We start from the raw sequence: 25277 nt of genomic DNA, 5'->3' as shown, positions 1-25277 counted from the left end.
ACAGATTCGAGCTCCAGCAGATAAACATCATTGTGAATCGTTTTCTGTCTTTATTAATTGTAAAATCTTCGGTTGAATATCGACACTGCACAATACACGATTTTCACTGAAAACCCAAAATGAAAGGGCAAATGAAAGAAAGAACACAATTTTGAAACTACTGTTCCGCTTATGTCGTTGACAGGACATGGATCTCGCTCTCATAATTTTCAAGCGAAGCTGAGAGTTAATTTCATGTCATTTTTGTCTATTTTGAGTCAATAAAAATGACTTTTATTAGCTCGAGTTTGGACTACTTTTCGATGTTTCTGAAAAAAATGTACATTCGAACTGAGTTTGTTCAGAGTATAACTAACAATATCTGCAAACTGAACATCTTACTTGTATTCAAAAATTCTATCATCGTTTATAAAAACACACCACTAAAATTGAAATTTGTCGCGCTCTTCAGAGTGTTTGCGTAGTCTTTCTTTATGAGAAAGACAAAAACGTTTCCTATTATGAATAACATTATGCAGCGATGATATCAAGATGGTTGATAGTTTTATAAGCTTAAGCTCACTGGTGACTGTCAACAATGATATCATCAGTAAAGAAATACAGAAGTGTCGTATAGCAGTATAAGATAGTTAAGTATGAGGAAAAATATCATATCCACCTCTCACATTTCCCGAACAAACCATTGGCAACATCCTTTTTTGCTAGCATGGCGCCCTCAGGCGAGTTCGCATCGAATCTAGTACATAGAAGTAGGGGAGAGAAATGTCAAATTCATGCGTGCAAAAATAGCAGCACTGCACACCCTTACGATTGATATGATATGTTGAATGTGATGCCGTGCGATGGCGTTGCTGAACTGAAGATTGATTTCGCTCTAAGCTGACAGGGTTTGGTATGAGTGAGAATGTAACTTGTATTTCTTGAATAAATGTATAAAGCATTAGACATGTTTGTTTTTTGAAAGTTTTTCTATATAAAGTTTAGATATCGTGGAATGTATAGATTACTCTACGAAGAATAAAAATCGATTTCATGTAGGGTAAAAATTGGATTACTAAATCAGAAAAAGGAAATATTTTAATGGCGACGATAAATATCAACAACAAAGAATCATTACACTTGCCTAGTCATTGTTTGAGTAAGAAGATTAGCCAATTTACAAAACGTTCTGACATTGTTTATAGAATATTAAAAACCTGTTCCGTAGAACAAGAACGCGGGGCGCGTGGGGATTCCAAAATGCTTTAGCAAATCAAACCACCGTTTTAGTGTAGTTCAATTTTAGCTTTAAGCTGTAATTTATTTTTAATTTAGATTAAGTTTTAGTAATAATTGTAATTTTACTCACACAAATCGGTATGCCTTTATAATTTTACGCAGTCTCCCGCACCTAGTGTAAACTTCTAGCTCTATGTAAGGAAAATGTAGGTTAGAATTGAATTTTTACATAAGTTTCAATTACTTACAATAATCTTTCTTCGTAGATTTAAGCTACCAATAAGTTTTAACTAGGTTCTAAGTTTGAAACAAATTTTAAAGATTGTAACTTTTAATTATTATTATAATTAGGTTTAAGTTTTAATTCTTCACAGAAATAGCTGTTAATACTCGTGTTCGGTTTTAGAATAAACAATTTCTGACAGTTCTTTTCGCTACACGCTTAATAATTTCCCGCCACTTGCTTCGTTAATTGTTTCATCGACAACAGTGCTGCCAGTTTCAACATCCTCCCCCCCCGTAACACTGGCCACCAGGTTCAGTTTTACAATCCACCTCTAAGACAGCCAACCTTGAGACAGGTCTACGCATTACCCCCCTCGCAGTTTAAATAATTGCTTGACGAACTTTCCCGTCCGCTCCTTTGAGTACTGTCTGTACCCGACCGCGTTCCCATCCATTTCTTCTGTCTCCATCTACGATGTACACTAGGTCACCTTCGGCAACAGGTTTAACATCACCGAACCACTTCGTACGCTTGGTGAGGGTCGGCAGATACTCACGAGTCCATCTTCTCCAAAATACGTCAAGTTGATACTGGATCTGACTCCACGAAGTTCGCTCCTGAATCCGTTGGCTTAACTGCTGGCTGACGAACGCCACTGGAGTTTCCCAGAAGGAAGTGATTGGGTGTAATCGCTTCGCTTTCCTCTGAAGTCAATGGTAGATACGTCAAAGGACGAGTGTTGACTATCGCCTCTGCTTCGACAACCAATGTAAGTAATGCTTCATCGTCAAGCATTACGACAGTTATCGTACGCTGTTTGCATCGCAGTTTTTATAGAACAAACCATTCTTTCCCACGACCCACCCATGTGTGGGCTCGCGGGTTGTATAAATAGCCATTTCGTGTTCGTGTTGGTAAACGTTGCTGCAAGTTCTCCTTGTATTTCATGCATCTGTTCCCTCAACAGTCTATCAGCTCCTTGGAAGTTAGTTCCGTTGTCGGAATGTATCTCTACCGGAGAGCCACGTCGACAAACGAACCGCCTTATGCACTTGACGCACGAATCGGTACTGAGGTTATGAGCGACTTCAACGTGAACTGCTCTAACGGTCAGGCAAGTGAATACAGCGATCCAACGTTTTGCATTACTTCTTCCAATTTTAACGAGTAGCGGTCCGAAGAAATCAACACCCACATAGGTAAACGGTCAAGTGAAAGTAGCCAAGCGTGCCGCTGGTAATGGAGCCATCTGCGGTATCTGGGGCCTGACTTTGTTGATTTTGCACCACTGACAAGTTTTTGATAACTGTTTCACTGCTACTCTCAGTCTTGGCACGTAATACTTCTGGCGTATTTCGTTAGTTACGGTTTCGTGATTACCATCTCGAAACTTACGATGGTAATCGTCCAGCAGTAGAACGGTAAACTTATGATTCCGTGGGAGTATGACTGGAAACTTTGCTTCTAAGTTGATGTTAGGAGCCTTCCCGATTCGTCCGCCAACGCGAAGCAATCCATTATCGTCTAATATAGGTGACAACTGGAAAATGACGCTACTTTTGCCTATAGATCCTGTCTTCTCAGCCGAGTCTCGCTGGTTTTTTACGAATATCGCCATTTCATCGGGAAACGCCTGCCATTGCACCATTCGTATCAATGAATATTCTGCCGATTTTAGTTCCTCCGATGTTAAAATTCCGCTCACTGCTTCTTCTCCAATCTGCTTCCGCTTCAAATTTGCCAGAAATCTTGCCACGTACGCGGCGGTTCTTACCACCCGAGAAAGCTTCGAAAACCGATCCAGATCGATCACAGGTTTCGGTAACACAACTTTACTGTGTGAGTAACAAGGACGCAACTCTTCTTCCGTGTCTACAGCAGAGTTCTTCTGTATAGGCCAACTTATTTCCGGTCCGCGCAGAAATTCTGGGCCTTTAAACCACATACTGTCTTGCGTCAGCTTTGGTCCTTGACCCCACTTGGTTGCAGCATCGGCTGGATTAGATTTTGAGGGCACCCACCGCCATTCGCTAACATTCGTTGTCGTAAGCAACTCCCCGATACGACAGGCCACGAACTGCTTATATCTGCGATGATCTGCTCGAAGCCACGACAACACAGTAGCCGAGTCGCTCCACAAATACTTCTGCACTATGGCGAGACAGTGAACTTCTTCAACGAATTTCATCAATCGCGATCCCAACACCGCGGCTTGCAATTCCATTCTAGGCACCGAGAGAGGTTTTAACGGAGCCACTTTTGCTTTTGCGGAAACCAGGGTACACTCTCCTACTCCATCAGAATTTACTAAACGAAAATAAACAGCCACGGAATAAGCTACTTCGCTAGCATCGACGAAAACATGCAGCTGTAATCCATCATAGCGTTTTACCGTCGCTTGGTGGAAATAACACCTTGGAATACGCACATCGCTTACTTCTTCGAAGAGTTTGGTCCATTTCTGCCAACGCTCAAAAATTCTATCGCTCACTAGTTCGTCCCATTCGATTCCCGATCGCCAGACATCTTGAAGAAGCATTTTCCCGTGGATATGGAATAGACTCAGAAGTCCTAGCGGATCAAAGAATCCCATCAGGCATTTCAGTATCTGTCGCTTTGTGGGTCGCTGATTGTCATCAACCAGGCTGATCTCGGTCGACATCATCGTAGAAAAGTAGAGTTCATCGGTTTCTGTACTCCACAGCAATCCTAGAACGCGTTCGAATGCAACTCCTTGGACGACGGTGTTTGTTCCAGCTGAATTTGTTTCTTCTAACTCTTTCAATACTTCTCTACTATTCGAACGCCAGCTTCTTAGTAGAAATCCTCCTTCTTCGTGAATCATGCGCATCTCTCGACTGACACGCACAGCTTCTTCAGTGCTCTCAAAACTCTCCAAGCAGTCATCCACATAATGGTTCTCGACTATTACTTTTACGGCGCGAGGATATCTTTCCCGAATCTCTTCGGCGTTTTTATTTTTTACAAACTGCGCTGACGCTGGCGAGCACGATGACCCAAATGTAGCCACATCCATTAGGAAGATTTCCGGAGTATGCGAGGGATCCGAACGCCAGAGGAATCGCTGAGAGTGCCGGTCTTCTCTACGTATAGAGATTTGGTGGAACATCTCTTTGATGTCTGCAGAAATTCCAACTTTGAATGGGCGAAAACGTAAAAGAACTGCTGGCAGCGAAGTCAGCTGATCGGGTCCTTTCAGAAGCATTGTGTTGAGTGATATTTCTTTAACCTTCGCCGCTGCATCCCAAATTAATCGCACTTTTCCTGGTTTTCGAGGATTTTTGACTATCCCTAACGGCAGATACCAGACGCGTTTCAGGTCAGCGACAAGCAACTCATCTTTAGTTGCTAAATGAGCATAACCATTGTTTTGATAGGCAGATAACTGTTCCTGAACGATTTCCTTGAGCAAAGGTTCTCGGGCCAGTTTCTTCTCCAGGCATTCCAGACGTTTTAGGGCCATGTTGTAACTATCTGGGAGTTCAATATGGTCGAACCTCCATAATAATCCCGTCTCGAAGCGTTTGCCTATGCGAATTGTTGTTTTCTCGAGAATACACTGGGCCCGTTTTTCTTCTTCCGACATAAGCACAGGCACTTCTTTAGTCGCGATATCTTCCAGCGCGAAATAGTCCTTTAACGTGTTATGCAGCTCTTGAGCTACAGTACAGTCGCAGGAATGACAGTTTACTGTATGCGTTGTATCGTTTGTTGTCTTGCCACCGTAGACACACCAACTCAATCTGGTTTTGACAGCTACGGGTTCGTAACGTAATCCTTCCTTCGTTCGCAGTGGAACAATCAGATTCAAGTTATTTACTCCGATCATCAATCTAGGCGTTGCGTTTTCGTAGCTTGCAACTGGAAGCCCTTGGAGATGACGATAACGGTTCATTAATCGTTCAAATGAAACAGTTTGTTTCGGTAGCGATAACTCTTTCACCGTGCGTGCGTCTTCAACCTTATACTTCGCATTCCCGTTCAACGCCGAGATTGTCAGGGTGACCTGCTTAGAAGTGGTTTCCATCCGCGTCACGTTTCCGGTCCACATCAAGCATAAAGGCTTTATGATTCCATCGGCGCCCAATTCGTTTGCTAATTTCTCTTCGATTAGCGTCAGCGACGATCCTTCGTCGAGAAAAGCGAACGTGTTAATGACACCATTACTGCCACGCAGCACTACAGGCACTATACGGAACAGGATGGCTTCTTCGAGTATCCTGACATAAAACTCGCGAACGTTTTCAAATTGACTTCTCGACAGTTTTTCAAATGCGCACCCCATTCAAATTTAATGTGAGCTGGAAGTTTTCCGACAAGCTCGTTCAGCAGAGATGGATTCGACAAGTGTTCGCGTTGTCCGGCTACTTCTAAATGGTCGCAAAGAGTTCGAACTACAATACCAAAGTCAATTAGGGTTTTCAATTTTTCAGATTTCGGAGCAGCAACAGACCGAACGTTTTCAAGAAGCGCTTCGATTAAAAGTTCAGGCCTTCCGAAAAGAAAATGCAAGTCCTCCAGCACATGAGGGACACATTCTGGTAAAATCAGACGACTTTGGACGGCTTGGTATGCGGCGCCTTTCAAACACCGCTGTAAACGTGTTAAATTTTCGGCACTTGAGTATCCACAAGCAAGCGTAGTTGTCATAAAACTGCTTATGAACACAGGCCAATCGATAGGATTCCCTGAGAAGGGAGGTAAGTCTTTCGTCATCACCTGCCGGGCTGCTAACTGCGAGGGGGTTGGAACAAATGTAGACATTTTCTGAAGCCCTAGAGGAATCGGGACTGTTCCGAATGAAGGGTTCGGTTGTACATGCTCTTTACCCACATTTTTCGACAGCTGCCCTTGAGATTGAGAATCATGGCTGGTTCGTTGCATTTTTAATGCAGGTAGAATTTCAACGTTTCCAAATTGAGCAATCAATTCAGAAATATTATCATCATTATCATCAAATGAAGGTTGGACTGTCATATTTTTATTAACGAGTGGTGGCTTACCTGGGCCTACGGAGGGTAAAGGGTTACCTACAGGTTTGTGCATTCCTTTAGCTGGATCAAAGATGTTCGCCTTAGGAACCGCACCGGATTGGATACGCTTGTTATAAGCAGCTGGAGCGGGGCCACTTTGTTGGTTAACTGGATATGCTGTTGACATCGAAGTTCGCTGAAGTACGTTTTGCAACGACGGGTGTTTCAGTGGGCTCGAAATTTGCCTAGTCTGAAATATCACGTTCCTACCGGGATTGTTGTCTTCAGTGATCGGGTCGACATGGGATGTTGGTAGCGGCATTGACAGCGAGGCTGTTGATAGATCGCCTACTGCTGGATCAGCGCATTTTTCCATCCATTGACGAACCTGGTTCAAGCTTTGTCGCATGCTAATCTGACTGTGGTTCATGCTTTCTTCCTCGCATTCCAACTGTGCCTTCCGTAGTTGAAACACTTCATCAAGATGACGTTTTTCCGCTTCCATTGATTGTTTTTCCAGTGCTCGTTTCGCTTCCAATTCTTCCAATTGTAGCGCTAAACGAGCGGCTCTAGTGGTAGAAGACACCGTACGGATGCTTGCATTATCCGGAACACACTTCCGACACGACCATGGACGTCCTTCGATCGATTCCGATACTCCAGCACACGACATGTGCCACCACGTGTCGCAGTTATCACACTGCACGAAATTATCAGCGCTATCCGGACGTTCGCAATTCACGCAGCTCGATGTAATGTCTTCGGTTGGCGTCTGTGGTGTATCACAGTTTCTACTCGTTGCCATATTACTGATTCGCCAATCGATTTGTCTTAAAGAAATGTTCCGTAGAACAAGAACGCGGGGCGCGTGGGGATTCCAAAATGCTTTAGCAAATCAAACCACCGTTTTAGTGTAGTTCAATTTTAGATTTAAGCTGTAATTTATTTTTAATTTAGATTAAGTTTTAGTAATAATTGTAATTTTACTCACACAAATCGGTATGCCTTTATAATTTTACGCAGTCTCTTGCACCTAGTGTAAACTTCTAGCTCTATGTAAGGAAAATGTAGGTTAGAATTAAATTTTTACATAAGTTTCAATTACTTACAATAATCTTTCTTCGTAGATTTAAGCTACCAATAAGTTTTAACTAGGTTCTAAGTTTGAAACAAATTTTAAAGATTGTAACTTTTAATTATTATTATAATTAGGTTTAAGTTTTATTTCTTCACAGAAATAGCTGTTAATACTCGTGTTCGGTTTTAGAATAAACAATTTCTGACAGTTATTTTCGCTACACGCTTAATAATTTCCCGCCACTTGCTTCGTTAATTGTTTCATCGACAACAGTGCTGCCAGTTTCAACAAAACCCATTAAATTACTTCGATACAGCCACCGTGAACGAATTACCAAGTTAACTGCCCAACTTTCATATGTAAATGGAAATAATTAACTTCTGTGTTGAGATAATGTTTCAACCATTTGGGAAATCATTTAGTGTTTTCTTCCTTCGAGTGTGCCTTTTTCTATCGCGATGAGGTAAGCTCGGGGAATAAAATACTGTAACATTCTATCTAACACGGCTTTGGTGACTGCATAGATAAAAGTCCAGGTTAACTGGAAGGAATGATGAGTGTTTCAAAAGTGCACATCTGTGCAAAACAAAAGCTAACTTAACTCCCATGTAAGCAGTAAGCTACCAGCAAGTTTCCACAACACCGGATGATGGTCGGGTGGTGCATTTCCGCTTACATTCGGAGTTATCGCAAAAGTAAAACACATTTTTCACTTCATTCTTTCAACATTCACTTTGTACTCATTGCAACGTTGTCGTCTTGCTCGCTGCAGGTCTCTAGAGATATGATGGATCTGCAAAACTGTTTGATAGTTTCCGACCCGATTTTAGGTTGTCGCAATATGGCGGGGATTGCTTAGAAAACTTAAATTTTCACACCAACAGCTCCCACCGTGAACAGCTTCCGGAACTTTAGCAACATATGTCCGGACTAGCCCCAACAAGGGAATGGCGATGACATGCAGTGTTTATTTATTTATTTATTCCATTTATTCATCTGACAATATAATAAGTCTTAATGAATATATCAGTCAAGTTTTAAAATATTCGATCGTAACACTTTCTGAATAAACTTATATGTCGGTTCATTAAAATCGAAAAGATTTTCAACAGTGGAAAATGTTCTTATACATGTAGTAATAAATGAATAAACAATAAATGAAAGAGTTCCAATTTTGGTAACAGAAAAAAGCTTTAGAGTACAATCCAAAATGGTACGTTGATGCAAGACGGCAGACATAACCCAAAATGTTAGCGTGAATTCATTTGCTCATGACGTTGATGAATATTGTTAGGAATGCAATTCAGCATTTTTGAAGAAAAATTTTCAACTAATCAATCTTTAATTGATTGATGTATTGAAGTATCTTTTTCACACCACTTAAATGGTTTCAATGGTAGTTTCAACCTACCACTCGTTTTGCAGTGTTTTATCTGCACATGAAAGTCACCATTTAGCAATAGAGTATTTCCAAAAATAATAGCAGAAAAGCGGCGAAATCAAAATCGACTTTTTTTCAATTTGATCGAAACTTGGCACACGTTTTTACAATGGCAAACCATTTGTTTTGCACAGATGGAGAGACTGATTTGATTCAAGACTTAATTTAAAAAAGGGCGTATTTTTTGCCTGCACATTCTTCAAATCATAGTAACTCAAAGCATGGTCTTGGCATTACATTCCTTCCGTGGAATTTGACCTTTCTGTTTCAACAGACTTCGCAGCCGATTCTTAGTGTACAGAATCATTGCATGGCTAGTACTATGGATCCTACTGACACTAAGAATCCTTCCAAATAGGGACTCGAACATACGACAACTGGCTTGTAAGACCAGCGTCCTATGCATTGAACCGCCAACCCGGGACGTAACTCGGAAACTGTAAATTGTACAAAAATGTTACCCAAGAAGTTATAGGAAATCGATCGGACACTCTTCTAAAATTATACATTGTAGAAAAAGTGAAATACGTTTTCAAAAATCATAAATCCAACCGAAAAACTAAAATTCAAAAATAAACTTTAATATTTTTAAAAAATAGTTTCATTTTGAACCATAACATAAGCCCACATTTTGGTGCAAATTTGACTAGTGTGAATTGAAAATGGCGAAGTTACAGCTAAAACAATTTATCAATTTTAGACAAATTTCAAGTTTTTGATAAAAAATAGTCATGGATAAGGATGAACTGATTTCAATAATTTTTGGCTCGCTCGAGACTAATATTGAGTTGTAAATCGAGTTCGAAGATCATTTTGCAAACACTTAAACGTTCGAAGATATAATCGCACGAGTGACGTCACGGACAGATTTATTTTTGTCTATCCGTACAAATATTTCAGAAGGTGACCTAAGATCTAGTTCAAATGTACGAGGTCTGTTCAAAAAGTACCCGGAATTCTCATTTTTATAAAAAAATATTTATTTATTCGTCTACATCTATATGGTCCCCTTCAAAGTAATCCCCCCTAGATATAATACACTTATGCCAGCGTTTTTTCCAGTCTTCGAAACACCCCTGATAGTCACTTTTTGTAATGCTCTGTAGCACTCTCAGCGATTCTGCCTTTATCTCTTAAATCGATGAAAAACGCTGTCCTTTCATGGGTCTCTTCAACTTTGGGAACAGGAAAAAATCACACGGAGCGATATCTGGTGAATAAGGAGGTTGGGGCATGATTAAAGTCTTGTTTGTAGCCAAAAAATCACGAATAAGCAACGATGTTTTGGAACAAATTTTGCTGCCACTCGTTTCATGCCCAAAACATTTGAAAAAATATGATGGCATGAGCCAACTGATATGCCAACTTCATCAGCAACTTCTCTAATAGTGATTCGGCGATCATCCATAATCATTTTTTCCACATTTTCATCGATTATTGACGTGCTGGGTCGAACGGAGCGTTCGTCGTCTTCAACGTCTTCGCGGCCATCTTGGAAACGCTTATACCACTCGTAAACAGTTGTTTTTTTCATAGCAGACTCACCGTAGGCTCTCTGTAACATTTCGCACACTTGGTTACACTTTATTTCATTTTTCAGGCAAAATTAAATACAAATTCTTTGACTCTTCAATTCTTCCATTGTTTACACTAACAAAAATCGCCGAGCTCAAAAAAACACGTCTACATCAGCCGAAGACAGAATGTAAACAATGAATACAGCTGAAAATTTCACCATACATTAGGAACATATGTACCAATACAATAAAAAAAAATTTGACCACCGGACTCTCCAGACGCGTGCAATTAAAAAAATCCGGGAACTTTTTGAACAGACCTCGTATTATTGCCGATACATTTGATTTGAGGGATGTTGTCAAATTTGTGACGTGAGCGTTGAAGCATGCTTTTGCGAACTACCCAAATCAATGTGTATGAATTTTTATCAAGCGTACGCCCAAATATGTATCAGAAATTATCATAACAAAAACAATCCATCGAGTGGTATAATGATGTCTTTCTTATATTAATCCTATTCAGGGTCGCCGAGAGGGGGAGGAAAGGGGGGAATTTCCCAGGGCCCGGACAATTGGAAGAAAAATTGGAAGATTTAAAAATATTTCGACCTTGGGACTTGTCCTGGCTGGAGGATCTATTTTTTGCTCACTAAATGAAAGCCTCCCCTGTATTGAAATCCTCCCGGGCGGCGGCCCTGATCATATTATCATATATAATACTATGGTATTCTACGAAATAATTTTCTTCGATTCTTGAAAAAATATCCGGAACCGTTTTGTTTGGCCGTCTACTGATATTGACTACAGATTGGAGTAGTTTTTATGTCAATTTAATTTATTTTTCCTCTTTCGTTTCGTCTCTTTGAGTAATGGTATAAAAATTTTAACACACTTTACCCTATAATTCCGGAACCGGAACCGGAAGTGAAATTAAGATGAGAAAAGTGAATGAGATGCATTTGGGAAAATATTACCACTATTTCCGGTGCCTCCGGAACCGGAAACCGAGAACCAGGATAGCCAGATTCGGTTTGTTTGGCCGTCCACTGACAATGTTTGGCCCTCTAAGTGATTGTATAAGTATTTTTACATATTTTACCCTATAATTCTGGAACCGGAATTCGGATCCAGATGAAGTTCAGAAGTTTTGTATAGAACCATAAGACCAATCACTTAAAATCAGTAACGCCATCTCTGAGAAAAGAGAGTAAGTAATATGAAATTGCAACTTTGACACTAATGACCCTGTCAATCCAGAATCGGATCCAAAATTCAGGAATTTTGTATGGGACTACAAGACCTTTCATTTGAATCTAAGTTTGTGAAAATCGGTCACGCCATCTCTTCGTGCTTCAGAAATTTTGCATGAGATCACAAGACCTTTTGTTTGAATCTAAGTTTGTAAAAACTGGTTCAGTAATCTCCGAGCAAAATTGGTGCATTTATTTTAACAATTTTTTGCACATTTTACCTCATATTTCCGGAACCGGAAGTCGGATCCAAATAAATATTCAAGAATTTTGTATGGGACTACAAGACCTTTCATTTGAATCTAAGTATGTGAAAATCAGTCCAACCAACTCCGAGAAAAGTTGCGTACTCGACGAACAGAGTCAAATACACACAGTCGGTTTTTACAGTGATTACATAACCTTTCTATATGAGAAAGGCAAAAAGGCAAAAAATGTTTTCATGTAACTGTGTCAATAATACGAGAAAGGTATTATCACAACACTATGTAAATTAGAAAAGTTTTTCAAATATTTTTTATTATGATGAATAAAAAGCAATTTCAATTCTTCAGTTCGTGCTCGCATCTCATCCGACACAGTCGAAAATTGCTTACGGTCGAGACGACAGAAACAAAGACAATACAGTGCAGTGAACAATAGAGTGTACGATATGGGCAAATACGATTTAACAAAGCCTGAAACGTGGCCTACAATACCAAATTTAATTTGTATAGATTTCAAGCGCTGCAAAGTTAGACCAGCAGCAAATGAAATTGAAATCCTACTTAAAGAACGAATGCATCTAGACACTTATAATGTAATTGAGATTCAATTCACACAGTTAAACGCCTTAACTGTGTGTATATTATGTTTAAACGTGAAAGAGATGCAATTGCATTCGCTTCGGTTAACAACGAGGGGCACAGTGCTGATCATGACAATGTTAAATATAAAATCCCGGTGTACATGGTGGACAATGCCTAGAAGTACGCGTGCATGACCTTCCCCCGCAGACCAACGATCAAAACGTTCGGGAAAACATGTCGCAGTACGGTTCTTTAGTTCTTTCCATCGAAAGGGAAGTATAACGTACGTATGCAATTACGTAAGATAATTCCATCTTACATCGTTTGTGGTCAAGATGGGATACATCCGTGTAAAACGCTGATTACCTATGAAAATTAGCTGATTACATGTCAGTTTCGTGAACAACCCGCACACTGCCTCGAACAAAGTGCCCCTCAATCCCCGCAGGGGGGAAATGGAAGCTTCTCTCCTCCTAGAAAAATGGTGACAACGAGATCCAATACAAAAAAAAATCGGCTCAATTTAAAATGAAAAAAATTCAATTCTTATGATTACGGTGATATAATGACATAAGGAACAAGGACAAAACGAACTGTTTTTCTTGTCGTTCACTTTGCTCCAAGATGACTGAACCGATTTAAACAAACTTGTGTTTGTTCGGAAACTATACTACTAAAACATGTTTGAAATTCAAATGGTTGTCACTTACAGTTCCGATGATATAATGTCAATAGTTTTTTGCTCGTTTGAGACTTATACTGGATAGTGGATCTAATCGTGCAAATGACGTAACCGGCTAATAAATTCCTTTTTTTTATCCGCACAATTATTTCAGGAAGTGATCAATGATTCTTTTTCAATGCATTATTGCTATTGCTACATTCGTGTCAGATAATATCTCAATAAAACGTGCTTAATCCACCTAGCAGTGAGATGATACCTATTTTTATCATCCGCATGTGTTTTTTGCATGAAAATTCTTCGGTGTTTTAGTTCTCATGACTTTATTTTTATGACCGTCGCTTCAAGCGACAATTTAAAGTTGTATTCACTCACTAGCTAAATTACCCGGCGTTGCTCGGAAATGTTTCGTGAAGGGAAGGCCGAAAAATTCTCGAAGTTGTCCTGCTTAGTGAAGTACTCTGATTGTAGTGAAACATAACTTAGACGGAAACCCGGTCGAAGAATACTCCGTTCATGTTCAGAATGCGAATGATCAGTGTCCCATCTCACATCTCAAAATAATCATAATTTTCATGGCATTCTCGACAAATTGGGTCAGTTTTATATTTGAACCTTTTTGTTAGGATCATTTAAAACACCTTTCTCTCTATAAATACCTTCTTAGTAACCTCCGAGTTTCATATGTATCACAATTTTCGTCACAATCGATCTACAATACCTTTGGCTTCCATTGATATAATCACTTGCTACTCCTCTTTGTAAAAATTTTATTAAAATCATGAATTGTTCAAAATTTTCCATCTGATAATAATTATTTTATAACGAAAGAACATTATAACTACATTCGTACTATAGAATAACATTTTATATAATTTATTTTACCAAGGCTTTAAACATTCTGGCCGTACATCGGGGAGGAAAACCTATAGAATTATGATTCAGTTAACACAAATGTTGATGTAATCTTATTTCCATCTCCTTAAGTCGACAGTTTTCTCAAATCACATAATAAAATGCAGAATTTACATGAATGATTATATGTTTTCGTCAATTCAGATCAATGTTGAGAATACTTATTCCCCCTCCCTCTTGTGAATATTTTTGTGAACATCACTTAGTTGCTAGAAATATACTGTACTCGTAAAGAAATACCAATATTTCGAAAAACCCGATCAATTTTTCCTTACACTTTCTATGTTCGGGACACTCTCCACTCTCTCACCCTCAAAATAACCTTATAATCTATTTTGATTCAACTTCCTTTTTGTCAGTGAACTTACTACAGATCTCCTCCATGATTACCCTGAGTAGCGTAGTGTATCTGTGTTTTTAAAAAAATATCGATTCCCACCTTTGGTACATGTACCAAACTTGGTGGCGATTCGTTTAGCTGTTTCGTAGTTATGCTAAGACTTGAATACACTTGCGTTCATAGGCAGAAGAAGATTATTTTCCCTTAGTTCTTTGAATTCCCCGGGAAAATGGAATCAGATGTTTTGAAACTATTTAAAGAAAAAGACGACCTTGTAATTCTTGCAACTGACTTGTTTTATAAAAAATGGGAGATTAAAATTTATTTTCAAAAACCCCTCCTTCTAGTCTAAATGTTGATTCTCTTCAAGTTTCGTCATTGACTCTCTCTACTCATGTTGAGGACACTTCCTACACACCTTCCCCCTTGAAAATGTCCTAATGATCATTTCTGAAGAGCTTCTTTGTGCCAAATTTGATAGCAATCCGTTCAGTAGTTCCGGAGTTGCACCGTTACAAACATTATATCTCCTTTTTAGAGGGACGTACTACATCCACCCCATATTCGTCCTAAGTTGCGCAAAAAGTATCTATGGTCTTCAAAAAGTATCGATTCTCGTCAAATTAAATAAATTTTTTCATGACCCCTGTTAAGGATAGTTGCTACGCATTCTCCCCCAATTATCTCTGAAGAGCAAAAAGCAGCTATACCAAGTGTGATAGTAATCCGTTCAGTAGTGTCGGAGCTATGCCGTTACATCTCCCTTTTTTAATGCACTTGCTACATTCCCCATATCTATCATATCTAAGGTATGGAAAATGTTTGCATGATCTTCAAAAATTATCGATTCTTGTAAAATTTTATGAATTTTTTTTCCTGGTCCCTCCTGTTAATGATATTTGTTACGCTTCCTCCTCTATAAAATACCTTTATGACTATTTCTGAAGAGCATGAAATAACTGTACCAAATTTTATAGCAATTCGTGCAATAGTTCCGGAGTTATGCCGTTACAAACATTGCACTCCTTTTTTAGAGGCACTTACTACACCCTCTCCTAACAGAATATCCTTATAATCTTATCTAAGTTGTGCAAAAAGTGTCTTCAAAAAGTACCGATTCTCGTCAAATTAGATAATATTTTGAATGACCACCTTTGTTAAGGACACTTGCTACGCTCCCTCCCCCCAATGGAAATATTCTTATAACCATATCTGAAGAGCAAGAAGTACATGTACCAGGTTTAATAGCAATCCGTTAAGTAGTTTTGAAGTTATGCCATTACAAACATTACACCCCCCTTTTTAAAGACACTTGCTGCATTCCATCCCCCATTAAATTATATCTACGGTATGCAAAATGTTTCTAATGTTGTTCAGTAATTTCAGAGTTATGCCATTACAAACATTACACCCCCCTTTTTAAAGGTACTTGCTACATCCACTCCCTATATCTATCATATCTAAGGTATGCAAAATGGTTCTACGGTCTTCAAAACGTATCGATTCTTGTCAAGTGATATGTATTTTTCCATGACCCCCCCATGTTTATGACACTTGCTACGCTCCCTCCCATATAAATATAAACCCTAAACCATCTCTGAAATACTAGAAGTACTTGTGCCAAGTTTGGTGGCAATCTGTTCAGTAGTTCCGAAGTTATCGCATTACAAACATACAACTTACATTCATTTTTATATTTTTATATATATAACACATGGATCAATAAGTCCCGAGACTAAAGCAGAGATGGCGCTCGTAGTAAACCAGTAACCACGTATTTCTAGAGTACTAACCTTTGCTTGAAACGGGTCAAAATTTTAAGTCGATCCGACCAGAAACAGCTGAGTTATCGAGGTTGGAGTAAAGTCGTTTTGTAGTTTGTTTAAAAAATGGAAAAAACCGAGTTTCGTGTTTTGATAAAACATTGTTTTTTAATGGGTAAAACATTGTTTTTAATGGGTTTTAATGGGTGCAAGCGAAACAATGGATTGAAAAATGTTATCCGGACTCTTGTCCATCAAAAGCAACGATTTGTCAGTGGTTCGCCGAGACAAAAATTATAATGAAAGATCGTAACGTGAAGCTCCGTGCGATTGCTGAGATGACACAGATATCATATGGAAGTGTATTTACTATCCTTCATGAAAAATTGAGCATGAAAAAGGTTTTTTTCCAAGTGGGTGCCGCGATTGCTTTCGATGGGACAAAATGCACCCTGCCACAAGTCGATGAAAACAATGGCGAAATTGAACGAATTGGGCTTTGATCTGCTTCCCCACCCCCATACTCGCCAGATTTAGCCCCCAGTGACTACTGGCTCTTTGCTGATCTTGAAAAAATGCTCCAAGGAAAAAGATTTGACTCAAATGAGGAGGTTACGCTGAAACTGAAGCTTATTTTGAAGCGAACGATAAATTTTTTTATAAACGTGGTATTGAAAAATTGGAAAAACGTTGGAACCGTTGTATCACCCTAAAAGGTGATTACGTTGATGAATAAAAAAAAATTTTGCAAAAAAAAATTGTTTCCATTGTTAGTCTCGGATATCCATGTATTAGATTACCCTGTAATGTCGAAACTGCAAATCGAATCGAATTTGAATCTAAACATGTAATAATCGATTGAACATTCCATAATATGTCGAAATAAGTTCCACTTTAGAGTTTACGGTTATTTACGGTACTACTAGAACCGGTACTTCAGGAACCAGCGAAACCGAAAACGATTCGTATGGCTATAAATTATTATGACAAATAAATTGCAATAGTTTTGAGTTCAACTTTGAAACTTTTTTGGATTGTCATCTTCTATATCGGTTTGAATTTTAAAAACTCATTACCCTGTAATTCCAGAATCGGATAAGATTCTTTAATTTTGTATGGCACCATAAATCCTTTAATTTGAAATTTTGTTATTGAAATTCGATTTGGCCTGTTTTGAGAAAACGGTTGAGCTTTGAGAAATAATTCGATACTAGAACCGGAATTCTAAAGTCGGTGTAGCCGAAGTCAGTTACATCCGAATCGAAAACTGAATACCACTAAAACTGAAATAGGTTTATTTGGTTATCGACTATTCAAATCTACAAACCAGATAAACCTGACAAATTTATGTGAAATGGACATTTTTATACTAATCACCCTGTATCCCCTAAACCGGAAGTTGGATCTGACTAAAAGCCGAGATGTTTTATAGGATCTTAAGACCTTTCATTTTAATCTTTTATGGTTCCTAGATTTCATTTGAATCTTAGATTGGTTCAACATTTACGAGAAAAATGAGTAACAATATTTAAATTTCGTTTCACATATCATCCTGTAGTTCCGGAACGATAATTCGGATACAAACGTATCGTGGGGGGTTTGTATATGTATGAAACAATAATCTTTAACAGAATACATAGCGGGAAAATATTCAAGATCAAATTGTTTAACTGTACCATCGCCCCCAAACAAATAAGTCTCCCGTACCCGAGACATGTCAATAGCAGACTCCACCTGAGGCTGTTTACCTATTGGTTGAACGGTACTACACGATTGTGCTGAAAAAGGTTATTTTAATAAGTTTTTTATATGGAGAGGGCAGGTAAAATTTTTGGCCACGTTACTGGCCGATGGCATCAGAGTTTAATATTGATTATATCGTTGCGTTAGGTTGGCTTTACTCAGATAGGTTTTTTTTCAAATAAACCAATATTTGCACATTTGTTCTTCATCAAAGAGTTTCGAACATGATGTTTCCACCACCAATGGGTAGATTTTCTTCGATTTTGCTGTGGTTATTGTAGCAATTTTGAGCATCACGATACGTAATCATTCATTGGTCATGAATCCGGCCCGTACATAGCATCATAGATAGCACGTACCGCAGAACTTCCGCTTAGGAGCTCGCTCCTACTGCTACCGAATAGATCAGCGGTTGGTTCGACCAAAGCACATAGTTTATTGCCAGATTGTAGCATCTCTGTCCGACAGAGAAGGATATACATGCATGTGTGGAGCTTTGTTGGAGTCTCCAACGTTTCCCCCGTAGTAAAGGGAAACGTACACAGTTCGTAAAATCAAACGATAATAACATAAAACATCAAAACAGGATGCGAAATAAATTGGATATTTTGCCAGGGAATAGCAATTTTCCGGTTCGTTTTACGGTTTGATGCGCTTTAAATCAACAATTAGCAAACTGTCCGAAAATGGTAGTTGATGTAGTGTTGCTTTGATAGTTACGCACACAAGACGCTACTTACAAACTAACTTATGTATGAGAAAAGTTTCCTGATTCACTATGTTTAATTAAATTGCTACACTGTTGAACTGTTGAAACGACCCGACCCCTCACAATTATTTAGCAGGAACTTCAGATGAAATATGGCGCTATAACATTACATAAGCTATATTTGGTGCTCATAAGTCTTTGTCTTTTCCAAGTTTATTAAGTTGAAATGAAAAACTGGTGTTGTAACGATGAAAAAATACTATGCAGTGCTAGCAAAATACAATAACCAGTACGATAAACAAACAATATTGCAAAAGTAAATTGAGACATATAGCCGATTTATTTGTGTCAATACGATCACGATTTCAATCCTGCTTCGCATGTAATTGAATATTAAAATAAGTACGAATAGGACGATAACACTTTCAATAATGCATGACATAATCCAAAGGACTATAAATTATTCAATTTGTTCTTTTCCGACGCTGGTGTCGGAGACTATAATCTGATTGTCATACAAACGTCTAGACAAAATAACATTAAGATCGAATGGTGCAAAACACAAAACGCTTCCTCCTCGTTCGCCAATCCTCGCCAGTTTCATGGTATAAAGCTCCAATGCCAATAGGAAATGGTCTTGAACAAAAAAAAAACATTCAACATTTCCGGTCGCAATACAGAGGAAGTAGAGAAAAAGTACACATTCGGTTTGCACCGGCCAGGACCTTCCTTGGCTCTTACTGCACCACAGCCGATATATTCGTTGCTTTATTGCACTGCACAGGTTCGTTTGACATTGTGAACACCCATCCAATTTGCTTACGGATGGAACTGAGATTCTCGAACAAAAAGCGAAAGTATTATCGAACGGTCAATGGTTTTATTGTCAGGGGCATATCTGGAAACATTGCAACCCATTTGCATACATGACTGCATTTGGATGATTGAAACAATTCCAATGCTCTAACATTTTTTAAAATATCATCAATGGTTCATATTACTGCGGCAAAAGGGAAAGTAGCATAAAGCGTCTCTGCTGATTAAAATACCTCCTTCCTTTTTAAGCATTCAAGAATTTTCTGAACATAAATTTGATCACTAATACTATTTTTTCGTATTATCTTCCTGCCATGCAAGTTGGACAGTTGTCGTCTGCTGCAACGTATAAATAAATTGAAAATATCGTTAGGCCAACTCGAAGTAAGAATTTACGTCGACAAAATAAGCACTTTATTCGTATAAAACGTCTAATAGTCGATTGCTATTTAGTAATTAGCTTTCAATCATATTTTTGATAAATTAGTTATGCCTTTCTTCATAAAAAGGTAATAGAATTACTGGAGAAACCGAATTTTGATTAGAACTCCAGCGACCCCTAGTGTTATAAAGGGTTAAGTGTTAAAATATCTTAAGAAAACATTGAAATATTTTTAATTGTATTAATATATTTTCTACGCGAATGTGAGTATTTCATTGCAATACGGGTGAGAAACATAGTTTATCATGATTCCCCATATGCCTCTTGAAATGTCTATATAGAAGAAAATCAGATAAAGAAGATATTCTTTACATCAAAAATCAATTGCACTATCAATTGATTACAATTGGATGCCAACATTTTTGTTCTTTCCAATGCTACATTTTGTTTTAATAACCGTTATAAACCTTTAAAACAATATTTTAACTTAATGCATACTGTTGAATCGAAGGTGGGGCATAATGTCCGTAGAGTGACTATTATGTGAAAATTCGTATATCAAAGAAACAGCTTTGTTTCTCTGGAATTTTATACTGTAAATAGACACATTAGCACTGCTAAAAGTTAATAACTAAGCAACAACCGACCATCAGACGTTTTACACGGTTAAAATGCTTGTTTAGTCGAAGCAAAAACTTACATCTAAAAGCTGCCTAATGATAATTTCAGTTTTTTCATATTTTTCAGCAAACGACAACTGCCAAACTTGCATAACAGAAAGATCTTACGAAAAGATAGTGTTAGTGATAAAACTTTTGTTTAGAAAAGTCTTGAATACTTAAAAACGTGATTAATCCACCTAGCAGTGAGATGATACATTTCTTCTATCAATCAGTATGTACTTTTCGTATGAATATTTTTGATGTTTTTATTTTTCATGAAATTATTTTAATGATCGTCGTTTTAAATGAGAGTTTGAAATTTCGATCACTCATTACCTTGTGATTTTGGAACTGCAAGTTGAATCGAAGACAGAAATTTTATGAAACACTAAAATAATTCCTTTTAATCTAAACGTGGGACAATCGATTAAGTATTCCATGAGATGTAAAAGTGAGTTTTTGTTATTCATTCGGTATTCATAGACCAGCATAACCAAAAAACTGAATATTTTGACATATAACTTCGTATAACTCAAAATAATACTTTCCCCTATCATTCGATTCAGCTCGACGAAATCGAAAAATGTCTGTGTGTGCATCTGTTTAAAGATGTTCTACTCAATGAATCGATTTTAACAAACATAGGCTCGTTTTAAAGCTACCTTTGGATTTTGAATCAAGTTCGAAGATCAAGTGGCTGTCACTTCTGGTTCCGGAGAAGTGACACAAGTGTTATAAGTGACGTAACCGACAAAATGCAAGCTGTAACGTGACCGACAAGCTTAAGCTCGTTTGAGAGTTTACTATCAGGTGATTGATCAAGCTTGAAGATCGAATGGCTATTACTTCTGGTTTCGGATATATAATTGTATAAGTGACGGAACCGACAAAAATACCCATCTTTTAGAACTTAAATTTCTCGAAGATGACTAAACCAATATTAGTAAGCTTAGGCGCATTTAAAAGCTACTATTGGGAAATATTTTAAATCGAAGCGAAGCATGCTGGTGAATTGCGAATGAGGAATTATGTCCATGGAATGACTTGTATAAACAATTTAAAAATAAAAAAGAAGTCGTTTTGTTTGTTATTTTGTTTGCATGTTTAACCATGAATAGAGATTTTAGCATTGCTAAGTGTTATCTATTAAATAGCTAATTTTACTTCGAAAAGCTGATATGATATTTTCAGTTTATTCATACGGCTATTATACCAATAGTCATCTCATTAGTAGAGTCGTCATATTATTTCGCCGATTACGGGCGTTTTTAACAGACACTTCACACTTTTTCACTTGAACTGTTATTGTATTATATATTTTTACGTTTACTGTCTTGTTATTTCTGTAACACATGTCTGAGGCCTTCTAAATAATTAACCATCTGTTTTTGATTTCGGGAGGGGCCATGTTCATAAAAAAATAAAATAAAACAGATGCTGTATAATGGTCGCATGGCATACATGACGAAACAAGTTGTGTTATGATGGTGTTACGAATTCACATCTCATCATACTAAGTTACAAGTTCCGACGTAACTTTTTGGTAATCTAACTGTTACGACGTGTTCGCATTGACAGTTTTTGGATTTCATATCGGTTACCGTATTCGTTGTGATGCAACAAACAATACAAATACAGTGTCACTTCGCTTTCACATCTCATCCAAGTCAGTCGATAAAACAAAACCGCTAACGGTCGGGACGGAAGAAACCAAGTACAGTATTGTGTAGTCAATAGAACGACCTCGAAATGAGTGAACCAAACGAACAAAAGCTACCGCCGACACGAAAGAATACAATTGTTGTTGACTTCAGGCAATGCAAAATTCGACCTTCGATACGAAAACTTGAAGGTTTGCTTAAGGAGCAAATGCATCTTGACATTAAACGTGTGCATTTACTTCAATGCAATAAGACTAATAATGTTGTTTACATCCAGTTTTATAAAAAGTTGGATGCAATTCAATTCGCAAAAGACAATAAAAATGTGCACTATGTGGAGCACGAGAACATTAAATACAACATTCCAGTATATGTAATATGTATATGGAAGATAGTGCTGTGGAAGTGCGTGTGCATGATCTTCCCTCAAGCGTCACCGATTCTTATATTCACAAAACCATGCCCCAATACGAAGAGATTCTCTCTATCGAAAAAGAAAAGTGGAAGAATTTTTTCCCCGGTATCCTAAATGGCGTACGTTTGTTACGCATGCGCTTGAAGAGACCTATACATTCTTATGTTACTTTCGGCCTGGATATAAGAACTCCGTGTAAATCACTTGTTACCTATGACAATCAGATGGTCACATGTCAATATTGCCAGAAAGCTGTTCACTACGGTAAGCCATGTGATTAACTGGGCAAGGAGACAACTACACCAAAGGACAACGGTGCTTCCTTCACACCAACCCCAAGCAACCCCAGTACAGTACACAGATTGTTTCCAAACTTCAGGAAACCTTGCCTCACTAAACGATCGATTGAAAATTTGAGATAGAGGTTCAGCTAAAGCGACAGCACAGCGGCAGTACACAACAGCCGGAATTCCATCTGGACCAGGAGAGAACGAGCTTCTAAGTTTTTTGGTATCATTTAGTACCATATCCGGTGACACATAAAAGGTACTCAAATCAGCAACATTATGCGGTACAGTAGCTAAGGCAGAAATCAACTCAGACTCGGTTGCAGAGCAGGAAGCGAAAACAGAGGCAAAGTGATTCGCAAACAATTCACAAGCGGTCGCAGTTGAAGATGCAGTCACATCTTCAAAGTAGACATTAGGAGGTATTTTTGATGTTTTCCGTTTAGAGTTAACGTAATTCCAAAAGCTTTTAGGATTATGTCGCAAGCCTGCTTGAACTCGCAGAACATAAGATCTGTAAAGGACAGCGTTAAGGTTCCGATAAGCAGTGCTGGCGGCATGAAAATCATGGGCAGTAACAGTCGAACGTCTACGACGAAGTTTGCGCTGGCATGCATTTCGTTTTCGGCGCAATGAACGCAAAAGTGGCGTACTCCAAGGCGGGGAGATCGGTCTACGTGTGACAGGAAGATTAGCTCCAAGCCAGTCTTGTAAAATACTACAAAACATAAGTGCCATTGTATCAGCGTTAGATGATCCTAATAATGATTGCCAATCAAGGCTGAATAAATACTCTGCCAACTTTGAATAATCAATTTTGCGGTAGTTCAGCGGCTGGACTTCACTAACTCCAACACTTTTCAAATGCTTGTTGAAATCGTTTTAGGCATTTCCGAGATAAAGTGCACATACACACATGCACAAAAAGACATTACACGTGAATGCTTTGAAGGAAACAGTTATCTACATTTTAGGCCGCTTAACATGTCATTCGGATAATAATTGTAGAAGATAACGTGACTGTATCGAAAGTGAACAATGTGGTCGTATTGAGAAAGCATTGATCATAATCGATCCTTCCGCTGACACTCACTCAAAGACACGCTGAAAAATGAAATGGAGCCACCGGTCGGAATGAAACCACCCTACCTTACATAAATTATTTCCTATGGTTGAAATTTCAATTCATTTTCAATTAAAGTGCTATATCAACAATATGACATTATTTTTATAGTCTTCCAATTCACACCGCAATCGTATTCAATTCTGTGCAAAGCAAATAGATTATTGATTTTCCTCACGATATCAAACAGGAAGTGCTATCCTACTGCCGTTGCAGCACCGATTGTTAGTTGGGCCGTTTCCAGCGGCGTTGTCGAAAATTTGTCTGCCAAAACACTGATGATGATAATGATGATGATAGTCATTATAATAACAACAGTTTTCAAATTTGGCACAATGTGCGGTTTCATTGTTAGGCACAGCAGCTTCTCTTTGTGCAGAAATGTTCTGAGTGCTGGTATGGGTGGGGACGCGTGGTGCATTGATTTAGCTAGATTTTACTGATTTGGTGGAAATACGTGGTGGTTTGTTATAGCCTGTTTCGAATCATGTCATATTAGAACGAGGCCATGTTAGCAAGGCAAGACTCGTACGTAGAAGCACCCCGCTGTGGTAGAATTCGATACCAGCTTCGAACAACACAAAAGGGGAAATGGTATGAGAATGACATCGGCAGATCAGATGCAGCGTTTCCCACGTTAGTTCCGGTTGGATTGGATTTTTGTTTATTCGACCGGCGATTTGGGCTTTAATTCGATATGGAAATCATAGCACATAATTGGATTGTGTGTTTCCCGAATGGCGGAGTTTTGTCATGCTCTATTCACAAGATATTGTTTTGTACCGTGCCTGTTGTGATGACTGTTAGAATATCCATTAGAGGCTTATTCTACTTTAGCTAACGTGCTTTATCATTTTCAGAATGTGAATTAAGACTTATGCTACAGGATAATCAATCGTATATGCTAGAGAAGATCGAAATGAGTAGAGTTTGCTATTAATCTGTTTAACGTGAAAACGGCTTACTTGAGTGTTGCAGTAGCGTTTCAAAATCTAAAGGTTAAAAGTGAAAGAATAGTAATTTCCAGTACTTGGAATGGAAAAATATACTTTTGAACCTATCACTCGACAACATCGTTATCGGAATATGATACAACTTTGGTATCTGATTCAATTACATAAATTAATCAAGTTATCCAAACAACTATTGAAACTTCTGGTTCATACATTGTCTATTGACACTCTGTCATAGATAACTACGATATAATGCTCTCGTGGAGAGTCAGGAGCCAACCTTCGAAGCAAATTACGACATTTTTCGTGCCAAC

General features: G+C 38.3%; 1 protein-coding gene across 1 annotated transcript; it reads right to left on the bottom strand.

Moving 5' to 3' along the window:
* Positions 1 to 1824: 1824 nt before the first annotated feature.
* On the bottom strand, positions 1825 to 7243 carry LOC131429087 (uncharacterized). Its single transcript, XM_058593137.1, has 3 exons — positions 6469 to 7243; positions 2766 to 5593; positions 1825 to 2148 (listed from the first exon to the last, which is right to left on the bottom strand). The coding sequence occupies exons 1-3, from the start codon at positions 7241 to 7243 to the stop codon at positions 1825 to 1827; spliced, it is 3927 nt and encodes a 1308-aa protein (XP_058449120.1).
* Positions 7244 to 25277: the final 18034 nt, after the last annotated feature.

Source organism: Malaya genurostris, chromosome 2 (genome assembly GCF_030247185.1).
Source record: "Malaya genurostris strain Urasoe2022 chromosome 2, Malgen_1.1, whole genome shotgun sequence".
In the NCBI taxonomy this organism is placed as follows: Eukaryota; Metazoa; Arthropoda; class Insecta; order Diptera; family Culicidae; genus Malaya; species Malaya genurostris.
The sequence above is the reverse complement of the archived record's forward strand: the minus strand, read 5'-3'. Positions and strand labels throughout refer to the sequence as shown.